At 37.9% G+C, this 18,649-nt stretch overlaps 1 protein-coding gene across 50 annotated transcripts in view; it reads left to right on the forward strand.

Moving 5' to 3' along the window:
• Nucleotides 1–18,649, forward strand: part of CLASP2 (cytoplasmic linker associated protein 2) — a 145,794-nt gene that overhangs the window by 56,680 nt on the left and 70,465 nt on the right. For 40 of the 50 annotated variants that reach the window (XM_014266212.2, XM_014266219.2, XM_074540828.1 and 37 more), the window contains 2 exons: nt 1,310–1,456; nt 16,650–16,729. In XM_014266212.2, the coding sequence (XP_014121687.1) occupies nt 1,310–1,456; nt 16,650–16,729 (227 nt within the window). Of the gene's footprint in view, nt 1–575; nt 805–1,309; nt 1,457–16,649; nt 16,730–18,649 lie in introns of those variants that run through there. The other 10 variants (XM_074541010.1, XM_014266231.3, XM_074541048.1 and 7 more) reach the window with 1 other exon arrangement.

An 18,649-nucleotide genomic window follows, 5' to 3' on the forward strand; every position in this document is an offset into this window, starting at 1 on the left:
CTGGGAGGCTGCATTGTTAAATATAGTTGACATTTCCCTGGGAGCAAGTACTGAATTAGCAAAGGGTAAACAGTTAACCATTCCAGAGATGATGAAGTTTTGCAATATATATATATTTTTAACAAATGGCAGGTTTTAGAGCAGGTAATATGCTAAATTGGTTTTTCATTACTGTAGTGCAGCTGTGTCTCAGCCTCGCCCATTTTATTCATTATAGGAACCATAGGCTGGATGTTTTCTGTGCTAAGCTTATAGATAAATCCTTCTTCCCTAAGTGGGTGGGGAAAACATGATGTTCTACTGTTGGAATATGTTGGGGTTCTTTTAAGGCACAGTATTTTAAATTGAGACTGTTTAGTCACTAGGCATGAATTTCTTTCATGATTAAAAATACACAAACCTGAAATTATAGGAAAGAGGAGTGCAAGCCCTCTTTCTGAATATTGTCTGCCTGTCTAATTTTTCAAACGAAGGATTGGAATAGTGGCAAATACCATGTGTGGGAATGAATTTATTTGCATGGAGAATTTTCACCTTTTCCTCTGGCGTTGGCTCCCAGAAGATGATGTCACCTTGCAGCTCATTGGTTGTGCAGCACCTAGTGCAGGGAAGAGAGAGAAAGATGCCGGCACAAATCTCAGTGGTGGATCTTGGGTGTTTGCGAGCAGATTTTGATAAAATCTTTGATTGGTATTAAGAATTTACTGCATGTGGCCATGTGAGGTGCTGGGTCCGTGCTAGGGCGAGGGGATTGAAGAGCTATCAGAGGAATGAGGCGGCTGATCTGCAAGAGGATCTGTGATTGTAAGTTGAAAAATCTGGGTGGAAGGAAGGAGACAGGGAGTGCTAGTTAGACACATTGTGGGAGGATGTGTAGCAGAAAATGCATGCATGAGTGAAAGAAGGAAAAGGAGAAGCATTTTTCTTCGGTAGACTGCAATGATAAAAATTATATTAAGGGCTTTCCTTTTGGGAAAATATTAAGAAATGATTAAAAAAATTCGGTCTGTGCAAAGATGTTTTTCCTTTGTGGGAGTGGATGTGCAGGATTCATTTTTTTATGCTTAGTTCTACTGTGGTTAATTATGAAGCAAAAATAATATTTTATAAGAATGTGAAATGTGGAAAATGCTGTTTATCTCCCATTGTCATTTTATTCCTAGATCAGAGACAGCACAAACTGATAAATACTTGTTTTTATTTATGCATTTTGTGAATTTCTGTGAAATGTGAAGGAAAATAGTTTGTTAGGAAATGAAAATATGTCCATTCTAACTGCTCTGTTTTTATTTAACATATCTTTTCTTAGACAAAAGCTTTGATGATGAAGAGTCAGTGGATGGAAATAGGCCATCATCAGCTGCTTCAGCCTTCAAGGTTCCGGCACCTAAAAAGCCAGGAAATCCTTCAAACAGTGCAAGAAAGCCGGGATCAGCTGGTGGGCCTAAGGTTGGAGGTAATGTAAAGCTATTCAGATTCTAATCAGTGTTCCCAGAAACCTTGCCAGAGAGGCACAAAACAGAGAACTTTGCAAGGTGATGTTTAATTCATGACTGCAGTATTTTTGCAGAGCTGAGAACAGTAAGGGACCCTGTTTTATGTAATTATTCATCTGGAAAGGTGTGTGCATATCTGTCTGTTTTTGTGAGTTTACACTGAGCTTATAAAGGTCTCTTGTATTATAAATAAAATTAATGTCTGGAGATAGCATTTATGTTGGTGAATGGAAAAAAATACATATATTTATATGCATATATATGTATGGGTGTCTCTGCTGGAATCCACACTGCACTTATTGTATGCATAAATATCCTGTGAAATTCTGGAGAAGGTCTGTGTAGATAAAATTTTTACTGTAGGTCTGCACTGCTTCACGTGGCTAGAAAGGATTAGCCATCACCCAGAGCCCTCATCAGAGGTGTGTGTTACATCTGTATGACTTTTATTATTATTCTTTTAACTGTCAGTATTGTGAAATTGGTTGTGAAAGATAAAAAATGAGGGCCAAAACCCTTGGCAGGAATTTTTTGCATGGTGTAGCTCTAAAGCAGTGTATGAGGAATGCTTAGTAATTATGATCTTAGAACAGGGAAATCCGCATTTTTTTAGGGCGGGGGTAGCCTAACAAAAGCAACTGTTTACTGTTAAAGAAGTGGCTGCTTTTTTGATGGTTCATGTACATATTAAAAAAAAATACATAATTCTGTGGAGATACACCATGCTTCTGGTACAGGGGTTTTATGAATAAGTGATTCTTTTAGTAAGGGGTTTTTATAAGAGTAATTTTTCCATGTTCCTGTTCATGTAATCTCATATGTGATCTGCAAAGCAAATATAGAATTTGGAAGAAAATCTGCATGGCTAATAAGCTGCCTTAAGTATTTTCACATTACTAAGATACAGCTGATGTTTTGAAAATTTATTGCTTTTCAATAGTAATCTTAAGAATTCCTAATAAATTGAAAAGATTTCCATAGGACTGCATCAACACTGTCATAGTGTGGCTGAGAATTGATAGGAATATATATCAGAATAGTATCAGAAAATACCACCTAAAACACTCCATAAAGGAAATTATCTCATTGATATTTATTATTGTTGTTGTTACTGCACATAGTAAGTGTTATTAATGAGTAAATATAAATCAATAACTAATTATAATGTAATTTCTTTAACCTTAGGCATGGTGGGTTTTGCATGCAAGGCTAATAATATGTGTAGTACCAGAACTGAATGCTTAGGATTCCTGTTTATTTCAATATGGGCTTTTAATAATATTTTACTAAATACAGATGGTTTTTAATTTTTTTTTACATGTAGGCTTTCACTTTTCATGCTCTGCAGTAAAAACATGGAGATACAAGGTGAAGGGAGATAAGAACAGAATAACCACTCAATGATTTTTCAGTTTATCTAAAAATACAGTAGTAAAGCAGTTTAAAACCCCAAAAAATAGTACATTGTTTTTTCTCTTTTTCCTATATTGCCAAACTTAAATTAAAATTAAGCATGCCAAAACCAGAGTACTTTGGTCATTCCTTGCTTTATACCATCTCCTTTCAACTGAGGAAAATATTGGGGTGTGTTTACATACCAATCTATTTCCCTTCTTTTTTCATTCTGTAGGATGTCTGTAGTCAGAATTTTAATACATTATTTACAAATCCTGCATCTCCTAGCCTAATCAAGAACATTAGTGTAGATGCCAAATGTATTTCTTTAACAATAAGGTCATAGTCTCTAGCAGAAGTGAGGAGTTTCCTGTAATAATCTCCATATGAACAATGACATGAGGTCAGACTAGAGGCCTGGGCAGCCCACACTCCCATCTGACAGTGGTCAGAAACGACTGCCTGAGACATGGGCAACAACAGGAGAAGTGTCTAGAGGCACACTGTCATTATGGGACAAAATGCTGCTTTTAGAAACCTTTACTCCACAGAGAGCCATGGTCTTTGGAGAGCCCAGTTAGGTCATCCTGTTCTGTTTATCCTAGAGACTTCCTGGATCTTTATGGCTACAACAAATCCTTGATGGTCTTTCACATCCAGTTTCTGTAGGATCTACTTTGCAGGTGCCTAAAGTACACCTGAGATTTTTCTCCAGCCTCAAAATTGCCATCTCCATGGATTTCATTTATAGTTCTGGAAGTTGTTTGCTCTTGCTGATGTAGTAAGAATCTGCTGTATCCTCCAGTCCCACATCCTTGTGCTCACCAAGTCAGTAGTCAGTGGGCGTGCCATTTCTCACCGTTTCCTCATGAGCACTGGATGGGTATTTCAGGCTTTCACTGCTCACCTCGTGCTTCTGCCACCTGTTGGTCCTGCTTGTCCCTTTTCTCTGACTCTCAAATATCCATTAATCCATCTTGAGAAGTTGCAATTCGGCTTTGGAGGAAGAGCAAGGAGCAGCTCCTTTAACTGTGTTGCTTTTTATTTCCCTTCCACAAAAATCTCCAATCATGGAAGTGACCTGCAGTTGAAGCAAGTTTTTACTGCAGTTTCTCTGCTTCAGCCTTCTGTGACCAGGCAGAATTTAGTACAGATAGAAATTGTGTTGAGCAAAGGCTGAGATTACTGCAAGTTCCATTCAATTAAACTGCCTTTTATATTTTAAAGGATCCCAGAGATCCTTGTCATAGGATGTTGCTTGAAAAAGGAGTATTTTCTAATGAGTTGTAGGTGGCAAAGTAGTTTTTTTCCCTGGGTCCAGAAAGGGTTTGAGGCTACCCTGTCTTGAGGCTAAGAAGATTGAACTCCTTAGCCATGCCTCTGGCTTTCTTGCCTGCTGACACCTGCTGAATTATACCTCAGATGCCTGTGAGCTTGGCTTTTCATTATATATGTCATGGAGATGGTTCTTAAGGAAGAAATGGGTAATTACACCACTGCCCAGATATGCTGTTCAAGTGAAAGGACCCATCTGATATTAAAAAAAAAATAAATTTCTCACTGTTTTGGGCATTTTCCTTTTAATGTAGGAAATGTACTTTGGTGGCACTGGAAGTGCAACATCATTCTCCAGGAAGGCAGGTAAAACAGGTCTTATGTGAGCAATAGCAGAGTCCTACTCAGCCTGGAATTCTCTCTCCTTGTGCTGGGAATGACTGTGCCAGACATTTTCCTCTTAGCACTTGAGATGGAAAGGTTTGTAGAACTTGTGGATTTGCTGACAGGCATGATCAAGCTTGCTGAAGACAGCTTGCCAAAAAAGTACCAGATCAGGCAGCCAGAGTGGTTTCCTGCCCTGGGAGTAAAGAATCCAGCAGGCTGTTTCTCCTCTGGCTTTTCTGCTTGGAGATGTTCAGATACTGAGCTTCTTGTTAGTGATGAATGAGAAGTGATAGGTCTTCCACTTAATGGGGCAGTGCTTTGTTTGGCATATTTCTTATTCCATGGTCGATACACTTTGCCAAGTTAGACCTTTGCCAGCAATCACACAGCTGATCTACTTACTTCTGATACACTTGCTCTCAGCTCGTCATTCAGGTGGTAGAGCCTCTGCAAATACCTCTTTGCTCTAAAGCCTTCTTATTACTGAGGATGTGTGCTCTGTGTCCTGCCCTTGCAGAAATTGGATACTCAGGGGCTTTTTCTTGGCAGTATGGCTCAAGAAGCTTTTTAATGGTAAGGAAGACCATAATTTACAGTAGAAAAGGGCTTGAGTTCATGTCAGCCAAATGAGCTATATTCCTCTCCCTGTGGTGTTCAAGATCTCTCATAGGTCTTTGGCAAGTTCTCTTGTAAATTTGAAAGCCCTGTTCCAAGTCTTCTAGGGAATTGCCTGCTTGTATACCATTTGGAAGCTTTATGTAATCTAAGTGTGGGTAGCAAACCTCAGGCTGCCTTAACAAGAAGTCTGGCATCCTCTCTTTTCCCAAAATGTCAGTTTAGGTCAGTAGCCTTCAAAATGGGTTAAATGTAGAAATGATGATTCCTCAAGAGAGCCATGTGGCCTTTGGAAGAAATGCTTGCTGATGAAATATAATCATGACAGAAATTTCTGTTAACTTTCTTTTGAATTTTTTTACAAAAACCTCTGTGGGGCTGGAGCATTAGTCTTAGTGCTGTAATTTGAAACAAGATGGACTTCATACATATCACAGCATTTTCAGCAGGAAGATACTGCATGGTATAATTTTTATCTGTATTTCATTGAGGGTTTTTTAATCTTTAATGCATTGGCGGGCTGGCAATATTATATATTGGTTTTTGCTTTACACTCTCATTATTGTATCTGTCATTATGCCTTTTTCCCCTTCTTAATAAGACATACAGGTCTTTGTTGAAAAGTATTAACATGGTGCTTATTTGCTTTTTTGGCTTGATTTTCTAGCAGAAGGCATTTTGAAGCCTTTAGAGGCTTTAGTAGGACAAAGTTTAAATGAAAAGGCCCTGCATAAAGCAAGTGTGAGACTGAAAGGTAGTTGAAGTTAACCTCATTAGAACTAGGTGCTGTACTTAAGAAACATTTGTGTTGGAAGTGCTTCTGTAATTGTGGAACTGTAAATACACAAGGTTAGTGAATGGACTTGGAACAAGATAGACTCATGTTCACTGTATCGATTGTCTCCAGACTCAAGAGAGTTCTGTATTCACTTGTACAAAAACCTGAAGAATTCATAATAATCAATGCCCACAAGTTTTTGGTTTTTTAATTTTGAATTCTGAAGTCCATGAATATCTCCTCTGTTATTCTTGTTAGCCCTCATTAAGCAATTTCCAAAGTGCTCTCTTTGTTGTTTAAAATAAACTAGGATTCTTTTGGTTTTCCTTGTTCTACCTGGCCCTTTGTATGATGTAAAGCTGCTCTGAGGTAATACTAGTCAGCAAAGCACCCCAGCATTCTATGGCACTTTGTTTCCTTTTTGATTTCTGGGTGGTGGTGAAATTCAAGGATTTTTCTTCAACATCCCAGCTAAAGACTTTTTGTCATTCTGAGCAGCCTTAGAGATTAGCCTTGGGTATCAGAGTCTGCATCAGAGAATTTGTTACAGAATGCATGTTTGCTTCTTTTTCCCCACAGTTAATGTCAATTAACTTCCATCCCAAGAGATCCTTGCCCATGGAATTGCTGGGTTGCAATCCTATGATCATGAACTGCAGCTATTTTAACCTAATACAGAGTTCAGGGAGGTAGGAGGGCTTTCAGCTTTCTGTGTTCTCTGGGAGTTACTGGATTTTGTTGTTGTTTATTCTCCTGAATGGCGCTTGATGTTAGGGATCCCTTCCATACGATCAGTGCTCTGTTCTCCTTGGACATTATAAATGGTTGTGCAATCACTGGGATTTCCATTCTTGTAGCAAATACCTTCCTTTGCAGCTCTCTTCAGCAGGGGGATTGAAAAATCCACCTTAATAAGGCATCTGAATTAAAACAAACAAACATGATAAATTATGGAAAATATATATATATATACATATATATATGTATACACACCTTTACATATACCTTCAGAAAATATGTGTATGTGTCCCTAACACTGTTCATTAGCCTCTCTGGTTTCTGTGTGTCACTGAAGTGATAGTTCATACTACCCTGTTTTTCACTGAATTTCTAGAAGTTTCAGTTAAATAGTGGGATTCATTATGTTGGTATAAGCATGATATTATATCAGACAGTCTTTTCTCAAAAGACTCATAGTTTGGAAATCAGCTTGTAAATGGGTAAAATAGGGAGAGAGTACCAGTGGAGCACAAAAGAAGAGGTGTGGAGATAAAAGCACACCACAAGATGTAACCCAGCCTGCTTGTGACATCTCTGCCTGAGGTTCTTGTCCCAGACATCCTACTGGCAATCATGGTTGTACCAGACAGTGATGAGAATAACGAAGACAACCCAGCCCTTGTTTAGCTGCTGACACTGAGTACTGATTATTTCAAGCAATAGGAAGAGGAAGTAATTTGTATTTTCATGTGAGCTAAACCAGAAGAAAAAAGAGGAAGGAGGGAGGAGCAAAGTGGACTAAAATCAGCTGACCCTGCTGCTTGGAGTTCTTGTGGACTGTGACTGTGTTGAAGAGTAAGCAAAGACAACTGTTCCAAAACATTCCTGCGTTGCTGTTTTGTGGAGTAGCAGGTGTGATTCCTCTTCATAGGGGTAGTGTGTTGGTGTGTGGGAGAAGAGTTTTAAGAAACCTGTTTCATTTCTTTTGACAATGGTATATGCTTTCAAACAGAGAAGTAGGGAATGGAAATTATTTTTGTAGTGGAAGTAGTTGCACCTGTGTTGGAAATTATTTTTGGAATGTATAAATTAAATGTTTTTTACAGTATAAGAGGAAAAACAAGACTTCAAAGTCAAGTTATTTCAGCCTTCTGTCTTGCCCTAGTGAACTTCTAGAAGATCAACATGTATTATCTAGAACATGTAAAAACGGTAATTGTGTAGTTTGTGGTGACAGGTGGTGTGAATTGTTGTTATTAAAGTGTCTGTTGGAAATGTTGCAGAATGGAATACACAAATGGATACTGACAACAGTAATGAAAATTCTATATTACTGAAACTATTACATCATAGTATCTCAAATCATTCTGTTCTGGCATCAGAATTACAGATGGTACAAACCAATTGTTTGTGTTCCTGCATGCTCTCAGTAATTTCTGTAATGTAAAATAATTAGTGCAGTTTTCCCATTCAAATGTAAAACTAGGATCAAATTATAGTAAAATGTAAATAGGTTATTAGGAAGTTACGTTAAAAACTGAAAATAAGACTAATGTTATCATGTTCATAAAATTAGCCTAACTTTCAAACTCACCTGTTGAAACTGAACAAATGGGCCAGGGTTGCAAATGTATGTCCTTTTAATTATTTATGAAAACTGAGTGCCAGTAGAGAAAAGAAATACATGAGTGCTTTGAAAGATTACCATGGGAGCGTGAACATTGTGCATGAATAGAAAGATGACTGCATGAGCTTCCAGTTGAGTAGAAACCAACATTAATCAATTTGAGATGAGTCTAAAAAGTCAGGCATCTCTGTTCTCACTGCTTGAGGAACTGCTTGTCTTCTACCACGTCCAGGCTTTGGTCTTACCTAATGTGTGATGTCTAAACTTTGTGCTAAGTATAGCACTGTTATTTTTCTTATTTTGTAATATTCTTATTTAATGTGTGCTTGGTAAATGTTTATTAATTGAATGGATGGCCACAGCATGTCTGTGAAGAGCTAGTATTATTAATCTTTTATACCCGTGAAACTGTATACAAAGGAAATGAGGCTAAACTTATGGATACTATGCATTCAGTGTTAAGAATCAGCTTCAGACATTAGTGACTAAGTTTCTTGCAGCATGTTATATTCAATACATAATTCCAAAGGAATTTGCATGCTCAAGAGCAGCTTCAAATTTTACCGTATGCGTGCTGGTGCTGTCATCTTCAGTCCACCTAAGAAATATTTTGTGCTTCCTCTTAGTACAGGAGTCCTGTATTTGTACCTGATTACCATGCCACACCTCAGGGCTTGAGATGTGCTATCCTAATAGTTGAAAATCTGGCACCACTTTCTTCCTTGTATGTGCAGCTCACTCCTAATTTCTGCTTGTCCTTCCTGCTCCTGTTTTCTCATGGGATGTATAATTGCATGGAGAGCTCTGCTTAGCATCTCAGCCCTCAGAGACAGCACACTCACTTGTTGGGTGGAAACTTGTGTTCATGAGCAACGTCTCTGGCATGTAAGATGAATGTTTTAATGGAACAGGCGCAGTACAGGTAGGCTGTTTTGGGAAGGTCTCTACTGTGTCTGCCAAATTTCTAACAAGGCAGATAAATTAAAGAATACAAGGTATTGTAAAGGTATTTCAAGATACTGTGCTGTTTTGTTCAGTTTATGCTGCTGTTCCAGTTTGAATGACTTTGTGTGTGCCTCAGGGATGATGACTTTTGGCATTGGAGGAAGTGGGGTGGACAAGTCAGTACAGAGTGAGTGTCAGTCACTGGGGCTGAACATGACAGAATTCATCTGTCAGTTTCCTTAAAGTGGGCTTTCTAGTGAACGCTTTTCTGTTCTGCTTACTCACTTGAATTGTTTTCTAAGCTGGTTAAAAACAACAGGAAGGCTTTGCTGGTGGAGGTGCTGGGGGCGGGAAGGTTCATTTGGGTCTTCGTTTGGGTTTAGTATTGGATCTGATGATTTTAAAACATATTTCTGAACTTGATTTCAAAAACTCAGTGGCTTGTGTTGGGACAACTGAACGGCTTTGCTGATACTGGTTGCTTGCCTGGGTGTCATTGTAAAAAGCAGTTCAACTTCAGGCAGAGGTATTTTAGGCTAAGTTACTGAATCATGAACTGCAGTGGCCCATGGGACTGGTACAGGTTCCTTTTGCTGTTCTCTCACTCTCCTGTTGCCCTATGTGCAGGTAATAACTACCATAAGACAAATGTGTTGAGTGACCCAGTAAGTTAATCTCCCAATGAAGTTCTATTTGTGAGGTTTCTCTGGTAGACAAGGTGTGTGCTTGCAAAAGTTTATAATAACAAGAGGGGTTTTGGAGAATGTGGAGTTACTTGTTTGCAGATGCAGTTGCTGTTCTCTCAGGAAATGGACACAAGGCAGCTGAAATTCAGTTGATGAAAACTTCTATCTAAGCTAGGATCTCTGCAGCTCTTCATAGTTTGGTCTTCCCCAAAGCTTTATTGGCAGAGTTGTGGCAGTTAGCTGCATGATCTGTTTCTTAACTTGTATAGCAAAGCCAGTAAGTGATGCTGACAGTACAAGTTACTTAAACTAACATAATTTTATCTAAGTTGGTCTAATTATATCCATCCTGTAGGCTTTACCAGTATAACTATCTGAAACTATGGTTCTTGTTTAAAAAAACAGTCTTGTCTAATGTTGATCCAAATGGTTTTTACTTGAGCAACTGCTGCTTCTTTATTGCTTTAAAATGTTTTCCTAACCTAAGGCAAGCTGAAAGCGTCTGTATACTAGGTGACTGTCACTGACATGAAGATGAAAGAACACCTTTGTGCTTTATGCAGATACTTGAGACTGAAGAATACCTATTTGCTAGTTGTATGGGAGGTGTTTTATAGGTTTGTCAGTTGAAGTTCACAGATCAGTTTTTGAAACATGTAAATAAGAATATTTAGAATGTTAGAATCTGTTAATGCAGCAAGATCTATATGCACAGTGTATCAGATAGCTTTAGATAACTCAGTAGTTTAAAACCTGAAGGGAATTTTCAAAACTACTCAGTCTCCAGCCAGTTTTCTGGTCATTAGTTCCTGTTTTACAGAGCCAGACTTATGAAAAGATGCTATTCTAGACTATTTTTGTAATCTTATGATACCTGGAAAGATAAAGAGAGTCCTTTCTGAGTTACTGAGATTGAGATCAGTCTGTACATGAGGAGGACTGTGTATCACAGTCATTGCCTTAAAAGTCACCCTTGCCATCTCAGAGGTTGAAATTCAGATCATGAAGCACTGGAATTTCCTTCCCTGGCCCCCAACAGATACCACTTTAAAAGTAAATAATAAGGCCTGACCCAAGGATAAACAAAGATTTTGCAAAGACCGAGAGCTACAGAAGATTCAGGAAAAATCCTAGTTACAGAAATTTACAGACAACAGAATGCACATTCAAATAATTAAATATGACCTTTGCAACATCTGTCCACTATGGCTGGGAACAGAATGTGGTTATTATTCTAAGTATCATGCTGAAGAAACAATTAGGTTTTGTGCCTTCGTCATTGATAGGGTTGTTGTGATCTATTATTTATAGTTTGTGTGTGTGCACTGGCTTGTTTGTTTATCTTTCTTTGGTGTCAGCAGTTTCCTTAGATGCACTCCACTCCCTGCTGTGAGAGAGGCTGTCCATTTCGCCATGTAGCTTCTGCAGTTGTCCTTCCTTGAGTTCATTTTGTTTAAGTATTGCTCTATTCCCCTCAGCCTGTACTTAGACTTTCAGCAGCTGTATTTTTTTAAGCTGCCTGGGCTAATTTCCTTCCTTGTCTTCTCTAACTCACTTGTATCCTGAGTCAGCTCTGGATTGTGCTGCCTTGGTGTTTGTATGGCCCCACAGTGAGGCAGACTAGGGAACTTGCTCAGGGAAACTATTCATCTTGGCCAGTTTATTTTCTTCTTGGTTTAGCCCCTCCCTTTAGTGACCTAGTGCTCAGCTGTCCCAGTGCTAGAACCAGAGAGGTCAGTAGGAGTGAGTGGGAGTTGCCAGTTAACCTATTATATGAAAAGCTGAGTAAGTACTTGAGCTTATCCTGGCCATTTATCCCACGCAGAGCTGAAGCTGCTGTCTGTTCCTAATTTACAGCTGATTGTTGATTAACCTACAAAGCCAAAAGGGTAACAGTCATTTTTTCTTTCAGTTCAGAATGAACTGCATCTTTTGCTTCAGTCTCTGATAGATAAGAAATGAAGCTTTTGAACTAGGTGGGACAAAGGCAAAACATTTTGTTGTATTTCAGAAAAAAAAAAATGTACTCCGCATCATTTTACTGTAGATATGTTTTAAGTAAGGTAATTATTGCCTACAGTTAGAGATTTTTGAGGGATAAAAGGCATCTGAGAAACACTATCCCTTTCAGAGTCAACTAATATTAAATTGTGATGCATGTTGTATCAGAAAATAGTTAAATATTTTTAGGGAAACATTTCGAGAAAGGGATTTAGGAACAAAAAGTGAAACCATTTTAGAGTATTTGTTACTCCTAAGTTTCTATACCCTGAAATACCCTTTTTTCACAGGGAAATTTTTTGTTTGAAATTTTTGTCAAAAGACTTATGAAAGTAGAAAAAAAATAATTTGACTAGTAAAGGCCTGCTACCAAATACAAATGAAGGAAATTTTTTGTACTTTTAAGCCATCACTTGTGTACTTTATTTAACAGTTAGACATACTTTGAATAGGCGGTTCTCTTTTCAAAACAGGAATACAAGTGCAAAATCACATCAGCATCTTTGTTTTTCCATATTGTTTTGTCATCCCATGATGTACAGATTTGTAGATAATACTGGGGAGAGCATCAAGGCAGTAGAGCAAATGAACATTCCAAAGTTGTGATATATTGGAAGTATTTCAAGTGCTTTAGTCTGAAGAGTGGAAGAACTCAACCACAGGAATTAACTCCTGGATGAAAAAAATTGATTTCACAAAAGGCTGGGTAATTCCCTTGCTTGCATACAGTACCCTTTCTGGTGTTGAGTTATTCCCAGTGCTGAACTCAGCCTTATGACTGGAATAAACCTTCTTCCAAAAGAAGACTCCCAGGGCCTTGCAAAGTGTTAGAGACCTTTAACTCATGAAAGTGTCATCTCTGTTAGCAGTCTGCAGGAAATGAGGGATATTTTTTTTTTTTGCTTCCATTTCTAAACTCACTGAGCTTCAGTTTAAAAAACAAAACAAACCTGAAAATGCACACACAAAAAAGAGAAACCTATCAAACCCCCACCACGCCACTGTAAAACTGAGAGGCGCTTCAGGTGCCGTGATATGCTTCCATTTCATGTCTGTCTATTATGTTTGGTATATCCTCACCAGCTTCCTGAAGTGGAACTGAGGCTTCCAGGGCTCTCTGAGAGTCTGTCTAAATAGAAGGCTTGAAGGATAAGAAAAAGTAAAGGTTAGAAATGAAAACTAACAAACAATGTAGATAAATGTCTTGCGTGTGTTTTTCTTCCTCTCCGTGAAAGAATTTTTTCTTCTGGGTCTCAGCTGAAAAAAAACTCAGTTGGATTCAAGTCCAAAGACAGGGTAATATAATTACCCAGCTCATGAGGCTCTGAATTTTAGCTGTGTGCTGAGCACTTAAAGATGTTAAAAATGCAGTGGGGTTAAAGCCCCCTAGAGTTGTTTATAGTGTTCCTGCCTTTAGGAACGCAGTGGCTGAACTTGTCCCTATTTGGTCAAAGGACTGTGTGTTCTGCTGGGAGCCTTGAACAGGCACTGTTCAGTGGAAGGAATTAATACTAGAGAGAGATACAAGAAATTTGTAATCACAAGCTTGGTCTGAGAAGGTAAGCAACAAAACAGCTTATATGTGTGCTCTGTCAGATATATCAGTTTGGGGTCTGGAGGCAGCACTGTCTGGAACTGAGAATTTAGAAAAGCTCTGGTGTTGCTTTTGTGGAGGAGAGTCAAGCCTTACAAAAGCATGAGAGATCCTTTGAAGGCATCTGCATGTGTATGACTGTTATGTATCTTGTGAGCACAGTAAAATACTTTCTCCTGAATTGGGAAACAGCAGGTGGAGTTCTGTCATTTTTTGATTGTCTCTACAGAAACAGTGACTTGGTAAACAGAATTGGTAAAAATACTTACAGAGAGATTAAAAGGGAAAGGGAAAAATTGAACAGTATTTTTCCTCTTTAAGCAGTGTGGACTTTTCACTTGTATACTATATGAAGAAAAGTTACTTCATACTTTGTTCTGGTATGCATATACCATCATGTAGTTGAGGAGAAGGATCAGTGAAATAGAAGTGAAATGTGGTTTACAAATAACTTTGAACCATATATTTTTTTTTTTACCAGTCAACAAGGTAATAACTTCTGGAGAAAGAAAATTGGTTTGTAGATGTGAACTAGTTGTTGAAACTCAGGAAGATGGAGAGTTCTCTGTGTCTGGACTATGTCAAATGGATTTTAAATAGTAGTCTGTCCCTCTTCTGTCTCGTTTTGAAGTAAAAAATTGTTATTCTTTGGATAAAGGATTTTCCTTAATCCTCAGGATGCATTACTAGATGATGTTCAGGTGCTAGAAATATCTGTCATGTAACACATGCTGTTTCCTAATTTTAAAAGGGATACTTCAGGGCAGACTGAAGGTGACCGCATGTACTTACTTAGCAAGGGCAACTTATTCTTCTTTTAATCTTTATGATGTACAGCAGTGAGCTAGAAATACTTGAAACCCAAACATTTTTCTATATTTTTGTGTTCATGGTCTATATGTGTCAATTTGTAATGTTTCTGTAGTTTATTCCCTGGAAAAAAAAAATTGGTAAGTAAAGGATGGAATGCAAAGTACTTGTTTTCCCTGTGTTAGCATAGGTATTTTTGTATTTATGTAACTGAATAATAATACAGAACTTTTATAACCTTACTTTTCTATTTTGTTTTGATGACTAGGTATTGTGCATTGACTCTATTTTGTTTCTATGAGACTTCCTTAAATGTCAGAGTATTTATGGCCAAACAAATGAGGTGATGATCTGAGCATCTAAGCAGCTGTTTGTACCACCTACTTTAACGTGGTGCCTCTGGGCCAAATTATTTCTTTCAAGCTGTCTCTCCACAGAATTCTGCTCTGACAAGGATATTCTCCCTTTGAAGAGATGTATAAGTTTGTGTGGCAGAAGGGTGTGTTCTGGGTGTAGATGAATCTTCCCCTCTTCATTTTTTTTAGCTGGTCAAATGGTCATTAACTTTGTGGAAGGCTTTGTTCCCTCTGCTCTCTGGAAGGAGAAGAAATAGGTGGTTATGGTTTCTTTTTGCTCTTCTGGCTGCCACTGGCATTTGTGACAGATGGTGTTGGAGATACACACATTGAAATGTGTGTGTACAGCATCTCTTTGCAGCATCCTTGAGCTAAGGCGCTCAAAATCGATTAGATGTTCCTATGTCATACTGCAGGTAGTGTGTTCAGGTTCTGTGTTTTTACACTAATGAGCCACAAAGGTATATGAGACATCTTGTTCTGCACAACAGTGTTGGGATCTAGTAAGTTTGCCACCAAATTTGTAGAAGTAGTGCACCCTGGTGCTTCCAAACTGGACATGTATACAAAGACAGCAGGCATCACTTCCTTCACTAGAATTAAGAGATCAGGGTCTGTAAACCACGGTTCTTAGAGTGCAGCCACCAAAAATTTGATTCATCTAGAATTCCTACCTTTTTGTTCTTGGTTGACCATTCAGCCTCTTAAATGCTTTTTCTTTATGGTTTTTATTTGTTCTGTAGTTAGTGAAATATTTGTCTTCTCTTTGTGATGCCTCCATTTCATTCTGCCAGTTAGGAAGGACATACTGCCTTCTACCCTGTAGACCTCACTCTGAAAGAGGCACTTGTTCCCAAATGCGCATTTGCTATGACAGATTATGTTTTTCCTTTCATGAAGGAAATGTTCAGCTGGACTGATTCCATGTGGTTAATATGTTTTTTCATATTACCTTCCTGATGCAATTATTGAAGATACTTAAGGATTTTCCAAGCTTCACCTTGTGCTTGGAGTTCTAGACTTGTAGCATAGCCTGGATTTGATGACCTTTGATTTGATAGCAAACTTGAGCTCATTTCTTTAAAAAGGGGGCTTTCTTGATAAACTGAGTTTTTTCAGGAGAGCAAAATCCAGACACTGTTTCCAAGTAGTTTTCTTGCTTAGAGTTGTCTTAGCTTCTAAGACAAGATGTTAATACAATTTGCAAGATTTACCAGTGTGAAACCAGCAGGTTACCTGTCAGTATTCTTCCCTGGTCCTTCAGCTGGGCATCTTGGCTGTCATGTGAGAACAGTTCCATCGTGAGAGGTCTGAAAATAAGGTCACTGAAGTTCAGATTTTGCTCCAGTGCAAATTCTCCTCACTGTGTCTTTTCTTTTGTTGTTGAAGATCTTGTAACCTTAAGACTAAGAAGTGTACCTCACACTTCTTAGCTTCATGTGAGCATACTGGAAAAGAAAAAAAACAACCCCCAGACTTTTTGGTTGATTACTTAAGGCACATATGTTAAGATGAAAATTCATCCTGAGGAATTCCATTTAGTGATGAATAGCTCTTGCTCTGGTAAATAATTTGAAATTTGGGGCTTTATTTTAGAACATTTTTATATTGTCAGGGTGCAGGTCTCAGAATCAAATGCAAGCTGCTGCTAGAGGATTGTTATACAAAACACGTTTCCAGTTAGACACAAAAATAAAAATTATCGCACCATTAAAGTTGTCGAATTGGAAATTACTTGGAATTGTTCATTTGGGGCAAAAAAAGGTTATTTTTTTTTTCTTATGGTTAAGTCAGAGTTCAAAGTCTTGTGATTCTGCACATGATGTACAATTCTACACAAAAATGCAGCATTTTTGTAAGATATATTAAATGTTTGAAAGTAGGTATGGTGGAAGACGGTTGTAAGATATTTCAAACATTGATGTATATTACATCCTGTTTAACAGTATTTTATGTTTATTTAGGTTCCTCTAAAGAAGGAGGAGCTGGAGCTGTGGATGAGGATGATTTTATTAAGGCATTTACAGATGTTCCTACTGTACAGGTAAGATGCTGTGTATATTCATGTTTGTCTTCAGAAGTATGTTATGTGCAATAATGGGTTAGCCTGCTTTTTAAATTTACATAATTTTACATTGTTCTAAGCAAGCGTCATTACTTTTCCCTCTTTCTGACCTTAGAGTCTCCATGGAAAGCTCTTTATATTTTCCCAGGAGTTCCCAAAAAAAGTGCCGCCTTTTTTTTTACTCTCCTACATATTATTACTACATTGTGTTTTGGCTAAAATCCTTATTGCTTTTCTCAAACTTTTACAGGGAACTAGTGAAAATAATTGGATGTTTTAATAAGAAAAAAATTAACATGATGTTTTGAAAGTTTGGGGCTACAATTTCAAGGCATAATCAAGTAATAATAATATAGGCAAATAATTTAAACAGCAAGAATTGTATTTTCAAATTCACCTGAATTGTATTGATGTGTGCCTGGTATACATGTCCTTATTCTAGTAATACTTAAAAAAATATATTCTAGTGCCTTATTTTCATACTAATGAACTTGTTGGATTCTGAGTTCTTAATTAAGAAGATCAGATTTGAATTTCTATTCTTTTAGTGTGGGAATTGCATGTATTTGATACTTTCACATAGTTGACTCATTTAATACGTGTGTAGTGAACAAGGGCTATTTTGAATTTCTAAGTTTTCCTTGAGGAGATGAGGTGTGGAACACAACCAAAATCTCAGTAAGCCATAGTTGCCAAATGACAGAAGGACTTTGTTCTATTTTTATTTCCCAAGCATAGTTATTTGTTAGATCTGATTCTGCAGGCAGCAATACTGTCTGCTTTCATGAGGGAGCACTCAATCTCCATGATCCCTGTCACATCAAGGAAGTCTTTGTCTAACACTGTAAGAGCTTTATGTATCTTTGCCTCTTCAGACTGTGTTAAGAATTCTTTGGAGGATAAAACCATGTAGCTCTTAATATTGTTTATCCCTGTTATGTTGAACAGAGCCATGTTCCACAGAACAGGGAATGTGATGCTTGCAGTTCAGTGCCTTAGTGTGTGCAGTCCCAAGGACAGAGTCCCACGCAGAGTTCTCTGATTACTCAGGCTGGTTGGAAACACTGCAGGGACAAAACTGGGGTGACCACAGGACATAGACCAACACATGTTATTTTCTGTCTGTTCTGTCTGACTGCTCAATGGCCTAGGAAGGCAGCTCATTCACTAAACTGCAGGAGATAGAGGTGAAAGACGTTTGTCGTTACTAATCTCCCTCAAGGTGAGGTGAGGAGGCAGGAGAGAAATGTGTGGCTGACTCCAAAATTACCTATTTGTTACATGGATGGGCACACAAGAAAAAGATTTTTTTTTTCTTTTTTTTTTTTTTAGTGTTCTTAGGAATAATGACTTCCTTGCCAACTTCCTGCTTCTAGTTGTGGACAGTCTCTGATCTTTCAGAAAAAAAAAAAAAAAAGCAGATTTCATGTTTTGCAACCGTGTTAGTTGTTAAGGAAGTGGGAAATTTCTCTGTTAGACTTGTGAAGAAAGAATGTTTATGACCTACCAGTATTGGTAGTTTACCAGTAATTATTCTAAAAGCATAGGACAGCATGAGGATATTTGGATGTTACTGGGCTCATTCCTGTGTCTCTTCTGTTTTCATTACATTTATGGGTTTGAGTAGTGGCTTCAGTGAAAGTAAGAAAGGAAAACCAGATTCAATTCTGGATGAAGATTAAGTGCATTTGAATTAGTCAAATAAATTGAGTACTTACTCTGTAGGTATGTTTTAAATCATCCTTAAAAGTCTCCAATGGTAGATCTGTCTTTCCAGTAAGCTGTTCATATGACTGCTCATCTTTTTTTAGGAATGTCATGTTGTTTACCTGTACCCAGTTTTTAAATTCTCATATTGAAAATACTTTCAATCTGTACAGTTATTATTCCTACTTGTGT

This window comes from Zonotrichia albicollis, chromosome 1, assembly GCF_047830755.1.
Source record: "Zonotrichia albicollis isolate bZonAlb1 chromosome 1, bZonAlb1.hap1, whole genome shotgun sequence".
NCBI classification, from domain to species: Eukaryota; Metazoa; Chordata; class Aves; order Passeriformes; family Passerellidae; genus Zonotrichia; species Zonotrichia albicollis.